We start from the raw sequence: 21,865 nt of genomic DNA on the forward strand, positions 1-21,865 counted from the left end.
ATGTTTTAATTCTCCTCACAGAAAGACTAGAGTGAAGAGGCCTCCAATTCTGCTGTTGTGGGGGGGGGGGAGGGACACTAAAGGCAGACTAAAATTTAAAATATAATTCTCTAGATCACGAAGGAACATTCAGGGCCTCCTTTCATGCCAGAGAGCCACCAGATGGTGGGATGTACCAGCCATGCAGCCCCTCCACATCACCCTCAGATGGTGGTCAAGAGTGAGGTGTCCTACTGTCACTTGGAACTATTGGGGTGTGCTTTTGGGAAGGTCAAAATTAAGGGGTCACCTGAGGAGCAGTGAAGAGGTTGCCCTGCTCTCGAAGCTGGGTTGTCCCCACTGGTCAGTGCCTGACTCCATCCCACTCATGGCAGGAGGTGAGACCGAGGTGTCCCTGTCCCCAGGTCCCTGTGGCTGCCTCCCCCTCTGGGTTAATGCCCCGGGAAGGTGCCAGCCTCTGAGCCTGGTGATGTGTGGATGGTGCTATCTGCCCATCTCGTGCTGGGAGCCTGGGAACCTTTGCCTGCCTAAGTGTGGCAATTTCTGTCCCTCCAGTCTGCTGGGAGAATGTCAGGACTAGCCCTGATTCGCTTCAGTCACAAGAACTGCATTGTCTTAACTTGTGCCAACTCTGTTTCTAATTACATTTTAATCATTTAAAAATGATTAGCAGTTTTTATTGCCTTGTTTGTGGGTAAATTTTCTCACCCCACACATTCTAGCTGCACTCCAATGACAAGTCCTTTTATAGGCAAAAAAGCCCCCAAACGTCCCCATGACTATTTACCTACAGCATATTTTATTCCTTCCTAAATTTTAATACTTTCAGGGTGCCAAGGCTCTGGCATTTTCTGGTGGATCAATTGTGGTATTGTGCTGTAAAATTAAGCAGTTTTTTTTGGCAATCCCAAACAATGTAGCTTCCACCGAAATGAAGATACTGCACATGTGTTAACTGTGAAAAGTTTCAGCCCTGAATAGTTGCCTTGAAGCTTTTTGCGGTGAAAAGAATTATGTATTTTCCTCTCTTTGAAAACAAAATTATTATTTTTTTTTTAAAGCCATGTTTAAACAGGCTGTTTTTGTAAAAGGCCCCTTTTTTGTTATCTTTAGTGTGGTTAGTTGCTTTATTGCTAATCTTGGTGGGTAACTGTATATTATTCACTCTATTGTTCAGCAACACAAGAGAACCTTTGTCATACTCCCAACAGGGCTATTTATATAGCGTGGCACTTCTGAAGGCTTCTTCCTGCCCTGATGTTCTTCCACCTTCTGGGGAAAGGAAAATAGTTCATCTGAGAGGGAGGGTGAGCAGTGGTCCCTCCCGATAGCTGCTGAAATCCAGGCGAGATGCAGGTCCCTGGGATGCCGCTGGGAACAAACTTAGTGGTTTCCAAAGATTTGGTTGGTTGTGGTTGAGGTTGACCAGAAAGTTTATTGAACAGGGACGTGTGCTCAGGTCTGGCCAGGGAGAGCAGTCGGGGTGGTCCTCACTGCCTGACACTTGGTGCCCTCATGGGATAGCGTCCCTGCAGTCCTGAAGCTGCCCAGGCTTTGTCCAGCAGGTCCTTGGGGACCAAGAAGGACTTGGGAAAGTCAGGAGCTTATTTATTTATTCCTTGAAGTCTTGACTTCAGTGGGGGATTTTCTGTTAAGGGACATCAACAAACAGGAGCTTTCCTTGTGAGATGGGGGTTTCCTCCCTGGGGTGAGTGGGTGGGTGAAATCTAAAGGCTTTGCTGACCTTTGTGGTTGTGATTTAGTCTCTTGGGTTTAGATGGGCTGGTGGGAAGAGCAGGGCATCTCCCTGCCACAGCTCCAGAGGCACCAGGAGGGATTCCCACCTTGAACAAGAACACGTACCTTGCCTATGAACTCACCTGCAATATATTTATGCCTCCTTACGGAAAACAACCCCTGACAAGGAATCATCAAAAACCAACAATTTGACTTCTCTTAGGAAACAATGAGCCACCTTAGTTCAAAAAGAATCCCAGCCTTGAGGTCAGCCATGGAGCAGTGCTTTGGGAGACGGAGCTTATGTTTCACATGCCTGCTTTGTATCTGACCTGACGCAGGGCACCAGCCTCCAGAGCAGAGCTCTCCATGGCATTAGTGATCATTAACATGCTCGGAAAACTTGGGGAAACAGGCGCGCTCGAGCATAAAAAGCTGCTGCTGGTGCTTGCATTTTAGCTCCCCCATTAACACCAGTGTTTCTTACAGGGAGAATAATTGCGCCTTCGGAGTTTGGGGGAAGGTTTGCCAGTAGCTGGGAATTGTGTGGAAGCAGGAATATCTTGTGGATGTGTAACACAAGCGTTAAGCAAATGTAAAAACCAGGCTCAGCAGGGAAAAATCTGCCTTATTTTGTGTGCCAGCGTCTGTGGGACAACTGTTAAACCCCGCGGAAAAGAGGCTACAAATAGGCAGCTCTCCCTGTTTCGGGCGATCCTTGAATTATTATTTGTGAAAGGGGCAAAACCCCTTCTCTTTTTATATTTTCTGTTGCTAACCAGCTGTGCAAGAAGTTAAACATTGTAATTAACCCATATGTGACCCAGTACATTTGACTGATTTGCAGGCAGGGCCGGCAGGGTAACTCGAGCCGGCAATTTGAACCCACCATGTTCGTAATGATGATTTTACAGTGTAATGGTCGCACTAAATCCTTTCGCTTTTGCTCTGTAGCCGCTGTTGTGACAAGAAAAGCTGTGGCAACAGAAATGAGACTCCATCAGATCCAGTGATAATTGACAGGTAAGGACTGCTATTGTTTCCTTCCATTTTTTTTTCCTTCCTCCCTCTCCTCATTATAATGAAACACCTGCCCTGTGTTGCTAATGGGGAAGAATTAGGAGGATATACGGATGAAATTTTGTTTTTTTGATACAGAATTAGTTGTGCTTTGCAGTTGTGATTGCCTTGGAAGGGCCATATGTGGGATAACGTAGGGATACTGGAGCGCCCTGCTCTGTGGAGGGCTCCAGCTCTTGTAACTGATTCATGTGCATAAAGAGGAGATTTTTCTTTCTGACTTTCTGTGACTCAATTCACATGCTATGCCAGGGAAGCTTCAGGAATAAAATAATAATAGTTTGTGATTTATGAAATGTGGTTGGGTGCTTATAAATATTTAACTTTTATTTGAAAAATGTTTGAATCATTATCACTTAGCTACTGTAGTTCTGTTGGACGCAATCCATCTACATTTTAAGGCTTTTATTTATGCATAAAAACAGTTAAGAAAATAGATCTGCAATGTAAGGTTTTTCCCCTCCTCTTATTTTCTCTGGTTGGAATACAATTTTGACTGTATTGTCAGTTGATTCATTAATTTTTGCCTGTCTTAATTATTGTGTTTTTAAACAGATCCATATTGTTAATCTGACATCACTGAGTAAATCATTGTAGTACAATACATCTATTCCAGTTGTTCTGAGCCATGTGTAGTTTCTGTTGCTTGCAAATGATGCAAAATGGTAGCCAAAGAGCCATTTTTACATTTTAATTGTCCAAATGTGTTGTCCAAAGCCGTGTGGGATAGCCAGAGTATTGTGCAGCATTACTCTAGTGGAGTTAAATGGCTACGAAGCACCAAAAGTGTCTGTCAGGGCTGGGGAGAGCAACACCCTGTGAACAGAGGGACCCCAAATGGAGCTACCCAAACACACAGGGGTGAGGGCACAGAGCATGTGCCTCTCCTTGCATTGCTGTCTGAGTTATGTTTGCTGTATGAACTTTAAAGTATTTTCCATGCCAGAGCATCCATTTTATGAAAGGAGGTGGGGAGGGTTTGAGATGTTGGGGGCCCCACACGGAGAGCAGTCCAGAGCCTTGTGCTCATCCCAGCTCCCAATTCTTGGATGGGTTGGGTAGGAAAGTGCATATATTGGATGCTTATAGCATGTGTTTTGATTAGCTGTAATAAGTAATCCTGAGAATGTTTAAATCTCAGAAGATATCCCTACCTATTTTTAACTAGGCATATTTTCATCTTCTTTGAGCACCAGGTAGCACCAGAGAAAGTGTGTGTGTGGGGGGAAAGCCCCACAGTGAAACCTGTACGGAGCTGTGTTTTATAAGCATGCTGCAGAGCTGAACACTATAAACATGGTGTTAGAGTGGCATTTTGAGCGACATGAAAGCTACAAAATTCACATGAATTTTTCATTGTACTGGAAAGTGAGATGTTAGGATGCTAATGGCAGGTTTACAGAAATATTTTGTTTAACTATCTAGTATGCAAAACTGCCAGTTGCAAATCATTTTAAATTTTGAAAGCCAGAGATGCTGTCTGTTACATGCTTCCTGCAAAATGAGGAAAATAGGTACAGGAAAAAACCAGCTTTAGGTTCCTAGCAGTGATCCATTCCTCAGTCTATACATGAATTGATGCAATAGTTACCAATTTTGAAGTTTCTTCTTAAAATGCAAGCTAAACACAACTCAAAGCTGATAATGCAAACCCTGCCTTGCCACCTGCACTGAATCACACTTCGCTTGTGAATGGGTTAAGCTTTTAAGTTCTTTGCTTGGTTTTAAATTGTGACTTTGATACAGAAGGTTGATATGACTGTGGTTTGAATAACACTTGATTTTGACCTGTTCCTGTGGGTTGCAATGGCATAAGAAATTTGACTCAGCAGTACTGTAATTAGCCCTCCCCCTGTTTTTGAAACAGGATTGTGTTACCTGGATTGCATTAGTGTGGCTTCTATTGTTGCCGCTTCACATCTGTCCCAGTAGGGTACTTAAAACCTTTTCTTGGCCGGGGCTAGTTCAAACAATTTAGGCCAAGCAAGTATGTGCTTTATACAGTTAGTGGCTTTAGTGATGTTTCTAGTGACATTTATCCTATTCGTTTTTCTTGTCCCCTTTGGTTTGGAAAGGATGAAGTGATTTATACGGAGCCTTTTTACCTTAAAATGAGTCCTTTATAATCGTTCTATGATTAAAATGCCTGCACAAGTCAGGCCATGTGTTTGGTTGTGCTCCATTGTCACTTCTCCATGCACACAGTTTTTAACTATTATGTCAATTGATATGCAAAGCCATATTTAGTTATTTTTATTTGCATTGAGCTTAGAGAATTCATTTACCATTTGGGCTAAAGCACTCCCTCATGCCTGGTGCTCTGATCAAGTCTTTGCCTATGGATTTAATCTAACTCTTGCATCAAATCCTGTGAATCCACAGACTCTGACCTAACATAGAGTTTAACACAGAATCTATCCATGGGATTTTTGACATATGTACTTACATGGAAATGCTATCCTCCTCTGACAAGTCAGAATACTATCTTGGATTGATTAATTCTCTTTGATGAGGCTGGAGAGACTCGGGATAGAGAGGGCTCTGGCTTTGTGGTGGTTTGGTGAACTTGGAGAAGAGGCTGTTGGGCAACTTCAAAGTTACATGTGTTGTATTCTTCTTCAAACCCTGGATAGATGTGAAATCAAATTGTATATTTCTCTTTAATGAAAATGTGGGTTTAAGAAAGAAAGTCCATAGCTGTGTTTGAAATAGGATATGACTTTGTTTATAAAATTGTTTTATACTTTGTTCTGTTATAGTATCAGCAGATACAGCAGTGCAAGTGACCTAAAGAAATTTATACTTATATAAAATAGTGATTTAAATTTTCTCTGGAGAACAAAATAAATCTATTATGATTACAGAGCAGTTATCCCAAGGAAGTTTCTTGGAAACCTCTGTGTGTCTGTATCATCTTCTTAGCATAGCCTGTATATTTTATCACTAATCCAGTTACGTGTGTTGAGATGAAGATCTGATGAACAGGAACTCATTTTAAAAGGGGTATTATTGTCACAATACAAATGCACAATTCCTCCTATGAGTGCAGTGGCAGGGCTGTATTGTAATCACACTTAAAGAAAACACAGAGCACTTCCTGTTATTAAATTAAATTCTAGGTTGATTTAACTTTCAAATTGTAACTCGTATTTGAATTTAAAAGGTTCGCAATAAAATTCCTGTGAAGAAGTTGAATAAATTGTAGTTTTATTACCACTCTGGATATCCTGGTGTCCTAACCTTTTTCCTTACAGTTATCTTAGTTCAATAAATAAAACCTCATTAGACTATTCCCATTTCAACGAGTTTATTAAATTTTACAGGAGTAATTAGCATAAGCTGTGCTAATTTTTCTGGAAGACTAATGAGAGAGCTTCCTAATTAGGTTTGCTTTGTAAGAATCAGAAAAGATGATAATGACAAAAGTCACATAGGGGAGAAAGTGGGGCTTTATGTTATTCCTTGGTTCAGGAAAAAGGCTCCTCTCTTGGCACTCTGTTCCAAACTTTTAAACCCAATTTACCATTGTCAGGACTGATATTTAATGGTGTTACCAGTGCCTGCTGGGGCTTTTTTACCTTTTATGGCTGCATCCAGTAAATAGGAGTCCTACTGACTGATAAAATAGGAATAACCGCTGCAATCCCAAATATAGTGGCAGAAAATATATATACCATATATATCCTATATATCCTGCTTGAGATGTTGTATGGAAAAAGGGCTGAAAACAGGCAGTTGCTGGCTCATCCCAAACTTTGCTTCTTCCCACAGGGCTTGAGCAGGCTGATGGCAGTGACCTGGAATTGGCTTTGCTAATATTTACCAATATAGGCAGGGCCTGTAGTGAGAATCTGGCCGCTGTCTATACTGTGGATTAATAATCTTTAGGTGAGGTAGAAGCCAAGGGGCTTTGTGCTGGAGCTCCCCTGGGAGGAGCTGTGTGTCCTGTGGGGGTGGGACACCATGGGGATGGCCAGGGCTTCTTCTGGCCCTGCTCTGATAATACACTGAAAGTCTTCATGTGGCATTTTGGGTGCAATTTGGGAGCAATGAGGAGGTTTGTGCCTTTCCAGCTCTTGTCCATGGAGCAGAGGTGGGGACTCTTGGACTGGAGGTTGTGATATTTCCTATACCTTATTAGATGACACCAAAGTACATTCTAATACATGACCTCCTACCAGTGTCTGAAAGGCCTCTGTGCTTCCAATATGTGCAGGACATTTGTCTGGGCTCTCTGTAACCTGTGCCCAGTGCACCCAGCCAACTCACCTACAGATGGGTTTGAAATCTTTCAGCCTGTAACCTGAAAAGTTTTATGTTTGTGGGTAGGATTTCACTGTGCAATGACATGAAAAGTCATTACCTCTGTTTTACCACTTCACAAGTCATCATGTAGTGGATTGTGTTTTACAGGCCTGATCATCTTTTCATCCTAAATACAGGCAGGTGGAAAAGTGACTGGGAGGACTGTATCACACTCCCTGCATCCTCCCCACAAACTGCTGAGGTAGATGTGGCAAATAATGTGTTTTGCAGTAGCTTTCCATGTCTGGAGGGAGGGGGATGGAGATGCAGGCAGAACCTGCCCTCCAGGAGAGGTTCTGGCAAGGGGACAAGGTGGGTTTTGCTTGGGAGGGAACTGCTGAGGGATGCTTTGCTGCAGGGGGTGGGGTCAGTGCTGCAGCTGATCCCCACCAACCTCCAGGGATGTGGGCTTGTCATAGCACTGGTGTCACAGCAAAGTGGCAGGAGATGCCAGGTGCTCTGGCAGTGGCCTCTTGGCAGGAGTGCCAATTCCTGCCCTGTTCTGGTCATATCCTTGTCCTGCTGGCCATATTGGTACCAGAACCTGGCTGTGTGGAGTCGGGGAAAGCTCTGTCTGCTGGTGTCCTGCTCACCCCAGGGATGGGGCTGTGGGAGCCTGGGGGTCCCATCACTGCTGGGTCCTTGGGTGGGTTTTCCACACAGAAGGAGCAGGAGGGCAGGCATAGAGCACTCTGATAGGCATCCAGACCTAGGTGCAAAATGTCCCTGGGCCTGAATATTTGGCTGGAATTTTGTGTTGGAAAGTGCCCCTGTCATTGCTGTGCCCCTTCCAGAGCCAGATGGGAGTTATTGATCCATCAGGGAGGGAGTCAGAGGAGCAGAAGCTGGGTGACAGAGATGTCTCCCAGGCTGTCTTTTAATGCTGTGCTGCCTAAACCCCCTGGGGCCTCTAAGCAGGGTGTTCAGAGACAGAAATTGGCCTTGAGCACTTCATGTGAGCTCTGGGAGCCTGTGAACCCACACATTTCTGAGAGGGGAGGGACCCAAACACACATCCTCCAGGATTTGGTTGTGATTGATGCAGCTGAGAAGCATTACCCAGAACATTTCCCACATGACTTAGGCAACCAAAGGCATTTTGAGCTGTTGTGAGATAAATGGGAGACTCTGATCACTAGATGCTTCTCACACTGAGATTCAGGCTTGAATGCTTGTCCCTCTACGGGTGCTCCTCATGCATGTGGTGTCAGTCTTCTTTCTGGTGATGAAATCACTGGAGCTGGGGGTAACTTTGCTAGGATTCTTGCAAAAATCTCTTGGTCTCAGCCTGTTGGGGTTGGCACATATTACTGCTGCTTATAAATTCCTTTATTTTGCTCTTGGGGCTGAATGAACTCGGTCAGGGTCAAACCAGCTTCTGCTTATTGTTTGTTTGATTTCTCTTCTCTCTGCCTCCAAGTATAAGAATTTTTGTATGCTCTTACAAGTATTATGCAAAACCTTAATTTGGTCTGAGCTTCACTCAGAAGGTTTGTGAGTTTCTCAGCAAACCTGCCCTGAGTTTTCAGTTTGTTATTAAATCCCAAACCAGGCAAGTCTTATGTGGTTTTGGGTTTCACTGCAAACATTTTACACTGCTCTAATAGTTACTTGCTTCTCTCAGTGATGCCTTTTGAATCCACAGCAAGTGTTTGGGGCTTTTGTTAACTGTGATCTTATGCTCGATTATTACTATTTAATATCATTGGTGATGTAGCAGAGGCTTCTATTGCAAAGCAGGCTCATTGTGCTGAATGCTCTGTGATTTCTAAGTAGGGAGATGATCCCATTTCTGAAGAGAAATGGTGCTCCTGATGCAGAGTAAAAATTGAGATTTTTCTATTGAGACTAAAAAGCTTGTGTTGAATGTCCTGGGGATGAGGGGAACTGAAGACAAGATTACTGCTTTTGGCATTTGACTGTTAGTGCTCATCCATAGCCATGGGCTTGGCCAGTTGTGACTTGAGTGCACACATGGGATGTGCTGGACCTGCAGCTCCGAGGCCCCAAGGTCAGCGTGTCTGTGCCAGGAAGTCCCTTGGGCTCTTCCTGAAAATCTCAGTCCTGCTCAACAAGGGTTAACAGCTTTAAGAGACTTCACTGGTTTGTTTTAGTCCTCAAAGTCCATCCTGAAGACCCCGTGGATTTTCTTGTGCAAAGGAATCTGAGACCTCATGGATTACTCTGCTGCGCTGTTCCAGTGGCAGGATTTGGGTATTTGAGGTTGGAGGTGCTTTAAAAAGTTTGGTGCAGTGACCTCCTGCAGCACCAGGAAAGCTCCGGTGCTCTGGTCCCAGTAGGAGCCCAGGGCTTGGCAGGGTGATCCATCCCTTTGTTTTTTGTCACAAAACTTCAAATGTGCTCTTCATACCTATTGATTTCTTAATATGAACTCCTACTTCAAAGCATGTCCTGCAGCAGGGAGGATGTGCTGGGCACAGTGGGCTCCCTGGCTCCATGCAGATCAGTGCCAGCTCTTTTCTCTCAAGAGTGGGGATTTTTTTGGGGAACCCCCCCCCATATGTCTATATATATATATATGTATATGTACACAGAGTTTCTGGAGTGGATAAATTTCCTCTTCCATCTTAACACCTGATTTATTTCCATATTTGCTGTCGCAGTGGGAATGCATACATGAATAAGAGCAATGGGGAAATGTATTTGCAAAGATCATCCTCAGTTTTAATGCAGATTAGCTAAAATTCTTCTGAACATGAAAAATGGATCTCAGCTCTATCCCAGCGTTTACTGGATAAAAACACAACTCAAGCTTTATTCTGCAGGAGCTGAGGTGTGTGAGTAGTTTTCTTCATGTGAGTTTTCATAAATGTTTGCATGGTACAGCCATCAAAATGTATTCTTATAAGTAATTGGCCACACTTATTAAAATAACTATGTTAAATTCACAGGCACTTCTGCCTGCTGGAAGTATTTAATTTTAATATAACGTCTAACTAATAAAGTTAAAAGAGAGTAAGAATGACTTGTAGGTTACTGTGCAAATCAGGACTAAGTTTCTAGAAATGGTTTTAACACCATCCTTGAAAGGCAGCATGTCTCTGTAGTAGCAGTGGGAAATGCTGGTATGATTTTTCCTCTTTCTCTGTAACAGCGTGATGTTTTTTTCTGTAACAGTTCTGGAAAAGTACAGAAAAGCCATACAAAGTTCCCAGTGTGTCACATTAGCAACTTTGCATAGGTAGTTTGTGATCAGAATATATTACTGTATCAACTGCATGTTTACTTCTTTTGCTAAGGACAGTATTTTAGAGGGTTTTTTTCTTTTTAAAGTGGAATGAATAAGTTTCTACCCACTTTTTGAAAATGGTGTCTGGAAATAGGAAATGTGAATTCAAATTTTTGGTTGTTGTTAATATGTGAATTATATGAAATTAGTTATTAAAAGGCTTTATATCAAGTCACTGAAATTATATACTGGACTGTAGTAAGGTGACCCAGATATAGAGCCTTTCAGAGCAATCATTGAAATGCTATGAACAGTGCTGTTTTGTCTTTGGTTTCTTGCTGCCTCTAAAGGTGTAGGCAGATGAAGATAACTTGAAAAAGAGCTATTTCTCCAATTACAAGCTTTTGTCCAAGAGCAAAGAAAGATTTTTAGACTAACAGCATTCACTATAACAAAATTAAATTCCCTTCATCTGACAAGAAGTGGAGTCTGGCAATAGTTTGGGATTTTTTGTTGGGGCTGGAGCAGCAGCTGCCCTCTGTGCCCCCTGGTTTTCCCAGACAGGGGGTGACCCGAAGTGGGGGGAGAGAGAGGTGGGGAGGGTAGGAGGGCAATGGGTGCTGTCCCCTTCCTTTGGGGACATAATTTCCCCTTCCCAGGGCTCCGGGGAGGGCCGAGGGAGCAGCATCCCACTGCCACCCTCCCTTCCCTGCCCCCGCCGTGCCAGGAGGCCCGGCCAAATCTTTTTGGGTTTGTAACAACACGTCCAATCTGGCATTCCACAACTACGGCATCTCGCTAACGGGCTGAGGCACCAGAGTTCAGTAATGTAATAGAAAAAGTAATGGTGTTAGCTAACACATCCTTAATAAGATATTGTCTGCTGCTCTGCCATATGCTACCGAGCAGGCTTTCCCTCTGTGGGGCTTTTGAGTTCTCTCAATAAGATTATTTCAAATACTCTAATCCTGAATCATTGACATGAATACAAAAGCCTAGTGACATCTAATAGATGCCTCTTAGCTTTGCTTTTCCTCTTGTTCCTTTCCTTTTTCTTCCCTTTTTACCTGACAAAAAGCTTACAGACACTTGGGCTCTGTCTCTCGGTACCAGCATGTGGGTCCCCTCATGAAATATAAAGGAGGAAAAAGGGCTGACATAGGGCTGATAAGCCACAGAGCAAAGGACTATAGAATTAAAAGTAAATGCCAGTAAATCCTACCCTGTACACTCAGTTGTTCTTTTATTGTTTTCTTTAATTCTTCCAGTGACATGCTGGGCTAGAAAGAGATGAAAAATGGGGCTACCAAAAAAAGAAAGAAGGTGATGCTACAATGCCAGGGTCTTGCAGGCTTGCTTGATTCTTGGGTTTTCTTAGTGCTCCTCTCACCTTGACTTTCTAATCAGAGTTGCAAACATTCAGCTAAACACATAATTCAATTAGCTGAATGTTTAGGTCATTTTTTTCAAAGATTAATTAAAAAGAAAAGAAGACACCCTCGAGTGACATGATTGTGACCCTGGAACCGATTGATTTTATGTAACTGAATGTTAGAAAGACTTAATATTCCAATGTGAGTGTCTAGCAATCAAAAACGATCTCCCTCTTAGTGTTGTCTCCATGACTGTCAGAGGCAGAAAATCATTTTCTGTTCATCTCCTTTTGGACTTTGACAAACTCTTCGTCCGTTGATTCCAAAATCTGCCTTTGGAAAAAGTTACTGGTGCAGGATACAGCCAGTGTCTACAATGGGTTAAAAATAAGCTATTTAAAACACAATACTTTTCCTTCATTTTTTTCCATGGTTCTGCAGGGAGACTCTCAGGCACTCCTGACCAGCATACCCATCAGCTTCCACCCAGCTGAGTCAGGTGTCCTCTGTAAACTCCCTCAATATAATCCTTCAGTTGGATTTTTTGGCATCTGCATCACTACATAACCATTGGCTGACTTCCCAGATGTTAAGTCACTTTGATAAGTGGATGTTAAAAACCACTTTACCTAGTTCAAATTTTGTAGAAAGATGACACAAGGAGAGGAGAAATGTGTTCTATATTCATTATAAAGTTCTTCTCTCTGGAAGAAGAATAAAATTAGCCACACTCAGAGCTATTAAGATCTGATGGTCGCTTCTCCTCCCAGCTGCTCCAGGTGCCTCTGCATCTCCAGCACAGTCCTGCAGGAGCTGGGATTTAGCTGCAGAGAGGAGCCCACCCCCTGGAATATCTTTCTGGGGATTTTACAGGCAGGAGAAGGAAAGGACCTGCAGCTCAGATCAGGATTTACCCCTTTTTAAAGAAAAATGAAGAAATTCGGCTGCGTTACAAAGGAGTGCCCTGGAGTTTTGGGTGATGTGGGGTGGAATTTGTTTCTTATGTTGGGGTTTATGTATTAAAAGCAGATCTGTAAAGCTTTTTTTCTTATCTCTGAGTCTTCCAGTTGGTACCATGGTCTGGTGTTACTGGGCCCTGTTGAACTCTGAGGCTGCTGAGTGAGGGATGCACAGTGGAAGAGTCTCTGCCCTATGGAGCTCTTTAGGCAAGACAATCCCTAGGCTTTTTTTTTTTTTTAAAGCACAGTGAGCTCCATAATAGCTCTGGCATTCTGAAAAATGGAATAAACTGTACCGGGGTGTAGGAGGAAAACTTCTCTCTGAACCCCACTACGTGTACATAAATTGTCATCTGTCATGTACCACGTGGCAGGAGAGAGGAACTTTCCTTTTTTTTTTCCTGAAGGATTGCCCTACTGTGACAATGGTAACTCAATTTGTCAGAAACTACAAGAACATTAATACATCATGCCCTAATGTTTCATTAGTACATTAATACTTTTGAAGTCATCGGAATTTCCCTAATAAATGTCTTCAAAGTTGGCTGGCCATTCATAAATTTGAGTTTTCAGCATTATAATTGTAATTGAGATACCTATTTTCCCTGATTAATCCTTGGAGTTTGTGTGTAACAATCAGCCTTGCTGACAAGCGCACTTGAAAGAATAACACGCTGTTAGTTTAATATTTGTGTGATTGCAGAGTGGCATGATTCGGAGGGGAAAAGAAAAAATAGGGAGACTATTCTCGGAGAAACAAAAGAGAATTTTGGGAATGCTTTTTGCCATGGTAACCCAGTTATTGCTCATTAATCTGTCACCTGTGAAACGAGTTCCAGACTCCGACACTCCACAGCTCAGTAGCATCCCGGGGGTCGCGGTACCTGCGGCTGCCCCCGGCTCCGCCAGCGCTGGGCGGCTTCTCCCCACCACCAAATCCCATCATGTGCCTGGATGGGCCTCAAAGAGGGCGACTCCCTCCCTGCCTGGGCCACCTGGGCTGCCTGGCCCTGCCACCCCCAAAGTAGCTCTCCGGGGAGATGGGGAGCCGGCCCGTGGGCGCCGCTGCACTGGCTTTAGGGGCCGCCTGTATCTCCAGAAGGAAGGAAGTTTTTTTCCTTCATTTCCAAGATAAGGTGTCATTCATGAGAGCAGCGTGCTGAACTAATCAGGTTAATTGAGAGGCCCTGAATAGCTCTCATTGAGCGGATCCCTCCTTCCTGCTCAAGGCAGATAGTGCAGACAGAGAGATTGCAAGTGCTTTAAACTCTTTCTCTCCATCTCTGAATTTCACACCCATTTCAGGATGATGAGGGTCAGAGCAGATGTGTGACACAGGGGTTGTACAATTTAGCTTTGCTGGGAGCAAGCTTTAATTTTTGTTGTTTGGGTTTTGGTGTGGCTTTTTTTCCCTTTTAATCATCATCATTGTGATTATTTTTCAGTGAGGCCAGTGCTTCCCATCTCTCCTGATGCCAGGGACACCCTGCTGATTTACACCAGCTGGAGCGGTGTAAATTACTCCACTGTTTTGGAAAGATGCAGAGGACATTTGGAAAGATGTAGAAGACTAATGCAGTCGTGTGATTGGCTCTAGATTGACCTGCTCCTGAGTGTTGTTAATATTAAAATTATTTCAGACCTAACTCATGGCAGGGCTGCAGGAAACATTAATTTTAAAAAGATGTTTTCAGTGTTTGAAGCAGATAGCAGCGGGGTTTATTGCTTTTATGGTATCATTTCCCTTTAAACTCTTCTAATCGAAGTGGCTGTACGTAATTTTATTCAAGTTTACCAGAATGCGAAAGCATTTCCCTCTGGATACTCTTGCCAAATTAGGAACAGCCAGGCTCCAAACCTCACTCTAATCTTCCTACTTGCCACAGTCTATTACATTTTCTTTGCAAATATTGTAACTGTTAGGGTGAAGAAGAGAGAATTTTCAGGAAAATAAATTCCCCAAAAGTAGCATGTGTCCCCCCACTTCTCCAAGCTTAGTTTAATTTAAACACAAGCTAAACATGAGCATCGTTGTCCCTGTTGGCCCCCTCCTCTCCCCACCTCCCCCCTCCCCGCTTCTTTTCCTTGGAAGTTTCAGGAATGACTTTAATTATCTCTACAATCAAATTCTCACTGCTGTCCCTGTGAAAGCGTGTAGTCATGGATTGCTGGGATTATTTTCTTTAGCACTTGGGGATAGAGAAACTGGTTGTTTGGAAATGAGAACCAGCTGGGTTCTCAGAGCCGGCGTTTGGAGGGAGCCACTTTGCACAGAAACCCCAGTGCTGAGCAGAGCCTGAGCTCAGCCCCCAAACTGCCCCTGCTGCCTGGGCCACGAGGGATTATGACATTATCAGGGCTGGGGTGGGTTTTTTTGTTTGTTTATCTCATTAATATGCATCTCCAGGGTGGCTGCTGCCAGGGCTGGCCTGAACTCCTCCCCAAAGTTTCTGGAGGTAGAGGTGCACCCTTGCAATCCCCTTCCTAGCTTCACCTGCCTAAAACAGAGAAAATAAAATTAATTAGTAGAAATCAAGCCAAATAACTATATCAGACACAAGTCTGATGTCAGGCAAGCGGGTTAAGGGAGATTCGTGCAACAAAGGGAAGAGCAGAGATAACTTCTGCTATCTTAACATCTTTTGTTGCCCTAGAAGACGAGTTGCAGGGGTGATGTTCTTCCTTCCAGCTTGGAGAAATTAGTTATTTGTCATACCTTATTAATCTGTTTTAATGCCAAATTCAATTTAAAATTAGGACCATACTTGTAGACAGAAATTATATGAGCTATGCTTTTAGCTGAGTATTTTGTCATAGGGAAAGGCACAGAAATCTTCTTCATTTAGTTATAAGGATGTAAATTTGGAGATATTCCATTGGCTTTAAGGCAGCTGCTTCATAGTTCTGTCTCTTTAAGAGGGAAGTATTCATTCTTTGGATACAAGGATTTGTTTCTAGGGTTTATTTACATTTTAAGATGTCAATATAAAATACATGTAAATGTATATTTTCCCCTTACAAGGTTCTCTCACACTCCCGCACACTTGTGTTTCTCTACACACAGTTGTTAGGGTGGTTTCCAGTTTAAATTGTGACTTCTCAATGTTTGAAATGCAATAGTGACTAAATTGGTAGCTTAAGTAAAAAGAAAAGAAATCTTTCTGCTTCTTTTAAAAAAGTTCATTGCAAAGAACATGACTGATCACTGAGCTTTGAACAGCTGCTTATAAATGATTTGATTTCTTTAGTTCATAGAATACAATGACTTTGACTCTATTAATGTCCCTTTTAACACAACTAAATTATTTTTTGAAAGATGAAACCATTTAGCTCTGAACGTATTTAGATCATACCACGACCTAAAATCTCTCATAAATGTTATATACATTTTCACACATGGATTTGTATTTTTGGTGGGTTTGGTTTTGTTTTTTTCTTTTTTTTTTTTTTAATCTGGATTTTCTGTTTGTTTTCTTTTAAATGTAATTTTATTTTTTCCCCCCAACTAATAACTGCTGCATTTCCAGTCACTCAAATTTGGACAGAATTTTACTTCCTGTTTCAAAGGTCATGGAAAGCTGACCTCAACAGCAGTGTTGAGGCTGCTGAATTATTCATATCATTGACTTTGTGTCAGCTTCCACATTTGTGCAGAGGGATGTTTTATTCATTTATCTCATTTAGGGACCTGCTCTGCACCTGTTTCTACCATTAAGTACCCTGTAATTTGCATTTGATGCTAATTTAGTTTCATATCAGCCTGGTCCCCTCTTGTTAATTTAATTTTCTAAGACCCTTTTCATTACAGTAGAAATGTTTCCCTCTTTAAAGCAAACATCTATACAAGTAATTGTATAAACTGCCTTTTAAATAATATCTTTTAGAAGATTCCATCGTTTAATTCCTTAATTCCTATAATTAGCCATGGTTTGATTAATGTTTCAAAGGGTTAAATTAAAATGCAGAATTACTCAAATGCATACTTGAATAATTTTCCCTCTGCTGATAACAGTTTCTGCATTGCTGCTTTTATTCTCCTCGTGATTCTGAATATTACATGTACTAACAAGCACTAATTTTCCTTATGTAGTGATTTTCCTATGCTGAGCAATAGCAGGTTTTAATTTACAATTGTTGGAAACTCCACACTGCCAGTGGGATACTTAATTTTTTTTTTTTTTTCCCTTCTGATCGATTATAAACAGTTGAGGAGAAATGCTGTGGCTGAGCTGCTCTGGGTTCCTTTCCAGACTGTAAGAAACTTAGAGATCCTTTATTTTGCCAACAAGCATCGCTGCTGTGTTCTCACAAACAGCGTGATTAGCGCTGATGGCTGCAGAGAATCATTTGGAAATATTTACAACCATCATGCATTTGTTTGTGGAGGTGAAAATTTGCATCTGCTGTGATCCTACAGGGCAAAAATGCTCCGGGGTTGTCACCCCCAGGCACACTGATGCGTGTTCAGTGCAGGAATATGGCACTGGGGTAAATAAATGACCAGAGGGGCTGTAGTGGGGAATCAAGTCCCTTCTCTCCCCTGCGGGTTTATTTAGAACAAGGCTGGATAATTGCAGTGGGGTGGGCGCTGTGCCGGGGGAGGGACACCCCCTCCCCTCCATCTCCAGCCAGGGGAAAGTGGAGATGTTGATTCAGAGCTTCCAGAGGTACAAACCCCCCATTCCTTGGTGGCTGTCGGGGAGGGCACAGGGAGATCAGCAGAAACAGGGGCTGGGAGCGCTGGGCAGCTGGGCTTCATTACCCAGCAAAACAGCCCAGGCTAATTCCTCTCTCTGTTTACGGTGGGGAGGGGGAATCGGGGCATCAATCCCACGGGGCTGTCTCCCCAAATTCTTCCGTGCCCTCCTGAGAACAGGAGAGATTTGGTGTTTGGCTCTGTGTTGATGCTCCAGCCCGTTGCTGCAGTGCCGTGTGTGGCAGGAAAGATGCAAGTCCTGCATAGGGCATCAGCTTTGCATCAGCTTTTGTTTTGCCCCAGCAGAAGGTGAAACTCCTCCTCTTCCTCCAATTCCCCCTGAAGTCACGATGAGTTTGGGAAGAGGTGCCTGTGGGTTTGGGATGAAATGAGGCTGCTCTGCCTCTGGAGTCCTGCTCTCAGGTAGTGCCCAGGGCTGCTCCAGGGGCTGAGTTTGGCTGTGATGATCCCAAAAGTGTGTCTTATGTTGCACAACATTCCACTTAGGTAGATGAGCCTGAGACTTGGGCTCTGGAGCTGCTAATAGCACAAGGATTTAATATTTAAAAACTGAGTTGAAACAAAACCTCTGTTTTTGTGGTTTTTTTTTACTCTTTCTGGTTGCAAGGATGTCTCACAGGCTCTGTTTGTGCTAGCAGAGCCCCCAGACCTGGTGTCAGGGGTCCAAAGTTTGTGTCAGGGGTGCCTCCCTGAGCATTCCCAGTTACAGGAGTACCAGGGCTGAGGGGTGGTTGGACCCGAGTACCTGCAAGCCTCATCTTTCCCATCAGCCCACAAATTCAGATATTCATAATAGCTCCCCCTTTATTTTGTCATATACTCACAATAAAAGCCTCAGAGCTGGGCATTTCCTGAGTATTAATGACCAGCTGGGGTTAATGGCCCTTGCTTGTGCCTTGAGCCATCAACTCCTCCCGACTGGTCATTAATTCCCAGGAAAAGCCCTCTGTGGAGGTCATTATTGCCTAATTATCTCCATACACTTTAATGCCAGTTTTGACAATGTACAGTCTCATACTTTGAGTTATAGGTACTTTATAATTCATTAAATAGCTTATCATTAAAACTGCAGATGATCTTGATTATTATTTATTAATGTTTTCCCTTTGATTTTTTTTTTTTAAATCTGATGCTCCCGTTTCTGGAGGGAGGAAGGAAGGGACAAAGGTAGATGGGGTATGGCTCCAATGTCAAAAACTGTCACACAGCAGCTCTCCCTGTCTGGAGGGGTCTTCCCTGGCTTTGAGAAGTCCCAAAGGCATCTGCCAGTGGGTCCCAGACCTCGGTTCAGAGCTCACCTTGCTCAGCCCTTAGCAGAGACTTGGGGAGCAGTGGGATGGCCACCTCTGCTGGAGCTCTGTGTGCTGGCCCTGGAAGCATTGGCAGGATCTGGCCCACAGTTTTGGCAGTCCTTGACTCATTTTTCTCTTCACCCTGGTCCAGATTCAGTCAGGGTTTGCTTTGGGAGCCCTTTCTCACCTCAGTGAGGCTCACAGGGTGAGCTCTGTTGGGGTTCAGGGCTTGGCCCTTTCCCCAGCAGCATCAGGTGCACGATGTGTTTGAGCACAGTGAAGTGGGGTGGGAAATAAGTGGGACAGGTTCAAGCCAAACAAGGGGACTTTAATTTCTGCTTTTTAATAAGACTGTGCATCTCCTCCTCCTGGGAGCAGCTTCTCTTCTTGTCACTCAGGTGTGCTGTGCGTGGCGTGACAGAGCTGCAGGTGCAGAGGCTCAGTGCTCTGCCTGTGTGTGCTGGGAAAGTGCCATACTCAGCCCAGCTCGGGCTCCTCGCTGGAATCACGGCCTGTGGAAATGGCCAGAGGAGCACTGACACTGATTCTAGGGGAATTTACTGTCTTATTTGCCCCAAATGCCCCAATCCTGCAACCTTGTCTAGGTCTTCATTTTCCACTTTTTCTCCCCTGGCTTTACAAGTGAAATCTCTGGATAATAGAAAGATAAACCTTTGTGTCTGTGGTTTCTGTGAGGTTTTGCTGTGCAGGAGCCCTGATGAGCACCAAGGGGGGCTGTGACCTTGCTTGGGGGAGCGCTTCTGGACCAGCTTGGGGGCCACAATGCTGCCCTGTGCTCAGGGCAGATTGCAGTGGCAGCAGATCTGTTAGCCAGAAAACCTTTGAGGGTGTTTGCTCCCTGTACTCAGTCATTACTTGTGTTTTAGTTGGTCTTGCCTGACAGCATCAAGTTGTTTCAACAATAATAATAATAATGCAGTTTTGGAGCTGTTTTCTCCATTACCTGCATCTCTGTTGGTTTTGTGTTTGCTGGAGGAAAAGTTGTATGTGGATGTGAAAATACCGGCCCCATTGAGCCATGCCATCGCCTTTGGAGGAGGCCAAATTTCACCCACTGTATTTACTTTTCTACCTCTGAGCTGTGTTTGTTTACAAAACCTTCTTCTGAACTGCTGTAAACCTCCCAGCCGAGCTGCCTTCTTGTCCCAGTTTGCTCTGGCCTTCTCCAGAAACCAGTCCGTTTTGATTAAAATCATAATGTCATTTGAAAGCAGGGAAGCAAACCAACCCAAAGCCTTGTGCAAAGTTTAAAAGTAGCAAGTTGCTGCCGAGAGGGAAAAAAAAAAAAAAAAACAAACCCAACCAAACCCCTTAAAATTCAGACTCAACGGGTCTCCTGTTAGTGCTGTCAGGGAAGTCCAAGGGCTTGAGGCTGATGAAGAGTTACATGCTGAAAAAAAAAAAAAGGAAAAAAAAAAAAAAAGAAAAGAGGGCAAAAGGGAGCAGTGTTATTTACTTATTTATTTAAGAGCCTAAAAGATTTATGGTAAAGCTAATTTAGGAGCGCGCTCGGCTCTGCATCCCGGCTGTGCGAGAGCGGCGGAGCGCGGGCAGCGGGAGGCTCCGGGGCCGGCTCCCCCCGGCCGCTCTCAGAGCTGCCTTTGTCGGGGCCGTGAATCGGGGCTCACATCGGGGGCTCGGCGCTGCGGGGCCGGGCCCGTGGCCGGGACCCCCGGGCGGGACAGCGGCGGCTCCGCGGGGCCGCCCGGGAGCGCTCGGGACGGGCCGGGGGGCGCTGCGAGCTCTCCCCTTCCTGCCGCCTCCGCTTTCTTTCTCTCTCCTTTTTCTTTCTCCTTCTCTTCACCCCGCCTTCCTTATCGTCCCCCTCTTTTTTCTCTCTCTTTTCGCTTTTCTTTTTCACTAATATTTCAGTTTTCTTCTTCTATTTTCTTTCTCGTCTCTTCTCGTTTCTTGTCTCTCCCCTTTTTTATTCTGTCTTCTATATTCTCTCCACTCTCCTGTTTTCTCCCTCGTCTTCCCATTCTCTTACTCTTTTTTCTCTTATTTCACCCTTCCCCTTTTCTCATTCCCCCTTTACCTTTTTCCTTTTGCTTCTTCAATTCCTTTCCCCTCTTCCCTATTCCCCTTTCCTTTCTCCTTCTTCTCTTCTTATCCTTGCCTTTTCCTTTATTTTTCCTTCTCTTCTACTTTTTCCTTTCACTTATTTCCTTTTTTATTATTTTTCTTTCACTTTCTTCTCTCTCTCACTTTTCTCTCTCCCTCTCTTCTTTCTCCCTCTCTAATTGCTCCCTTGCTAAAAGCCAAAGGCAGAATTACAAATGCAGCCTTGGCATTGTGGTTTGCAGGATTCTTCAGGGATGTTTTCTTCTGCACAGTATGTTCTGTATCTTCTTTTTGAATCATCTCTGTGAAAGAGAAAATATTCCTTCTCTGTTCTGAGCACAGAAGCATGGTAGAATTATGAAGTGTAAGGAACGTTCTTCCCTTTCTCAGCATCCATATAATTACTGTCAAGCCAAACCAAAAAGCCTCAGGCTTAGAGATCACTAGAGTAAAGTTACATTTCGCAAGACAAAAACTGAACTCAGTGTTCAAAAGAAAAAAAAAACAAACTGGTGACCAATTCTGTGTCAAAGACTAAAAGCAGGCATGACATTTTGCTGGGATAAAGAGAGGCACTCAGGTTTGTTACCATATGGAATATAAATTAGTTTTATTTATATTTATTTGTTCCCTCCTGCCTTGCAAGAAGCAAAATGAGCTATTAAAAGTCTTGATATGTTTATTTTTCAAAAAGAACTAATAGCACGAATGAAGAAAACATTGGAGAGGGGAATAGATGTGCTGCATAGTGACAACGTTGCCTTTTTTAAAGTTCTAATTCCGGGGTGGGAGCACGGGAGCTGTGTTGGATGGGAAATGTATTCACGCAATGAAAGGCTGCATTTGAATGCAGCTTTTTTTTTTTTTTTGTTTACATTTTCAGCAAAACCAAGATGACACAGCTGGGCATGTTCAAAGCGAAATAAAAATAGGAGTGAATAAATAAATAGTAGTAAAGAATAGTAGTAAATAAAAATGAAACCGAGCGAGCGCCGTGCCGAGGCTTGCGGAAGGCGCCCTCTGCCTCGGTGGTGCTGGTCTGGGATGGTGCTGCCAGCCTGGGAAGGTGCTGCCAGCTGATGCCCAGGGATGGAGGTTGGGTGGTGCAGGGAAGAAGAGGCTGGTGG

General features: G+C 43.7%; 1 protein-coding gene across 1 annotated transcript in view; it reads left to right on the forward strand.

Moving 5' to 3' along the window:
* EBF1 (EBF transcription factor 1) overlaps window positions 1-21,865 on the forward strand; it is a gene marked incomplete at its 5' end in the record, with an annotated part of 267,358 nt that overhangs the window by 15,519 nt on the left and 229,974 nt on the right. Inside the window, one exon of the mRNA XM_082291500.1 lies at window positions 2,692-2,760. Within this exon, the coding sequence (XP_082147626.1) occupies window positions 2,692-2,760 (69 nt within the window). The remainder of the gene's footprint in view (window positions 1-2,691; window positions 2,761-21,865) is intronic.

The sequence above is a fragment of the Coloeus monedula genome, assembly GCF_965178545.1.
Source record: "Coloeus monedula genome assembly, chromosome: 15".
Taxonomy (NCBI): Eukaryota; Metazoa; Chordata; class Aves; order Passeriformes; family Corvidae; genus Coloeus; species Coloeus monedula.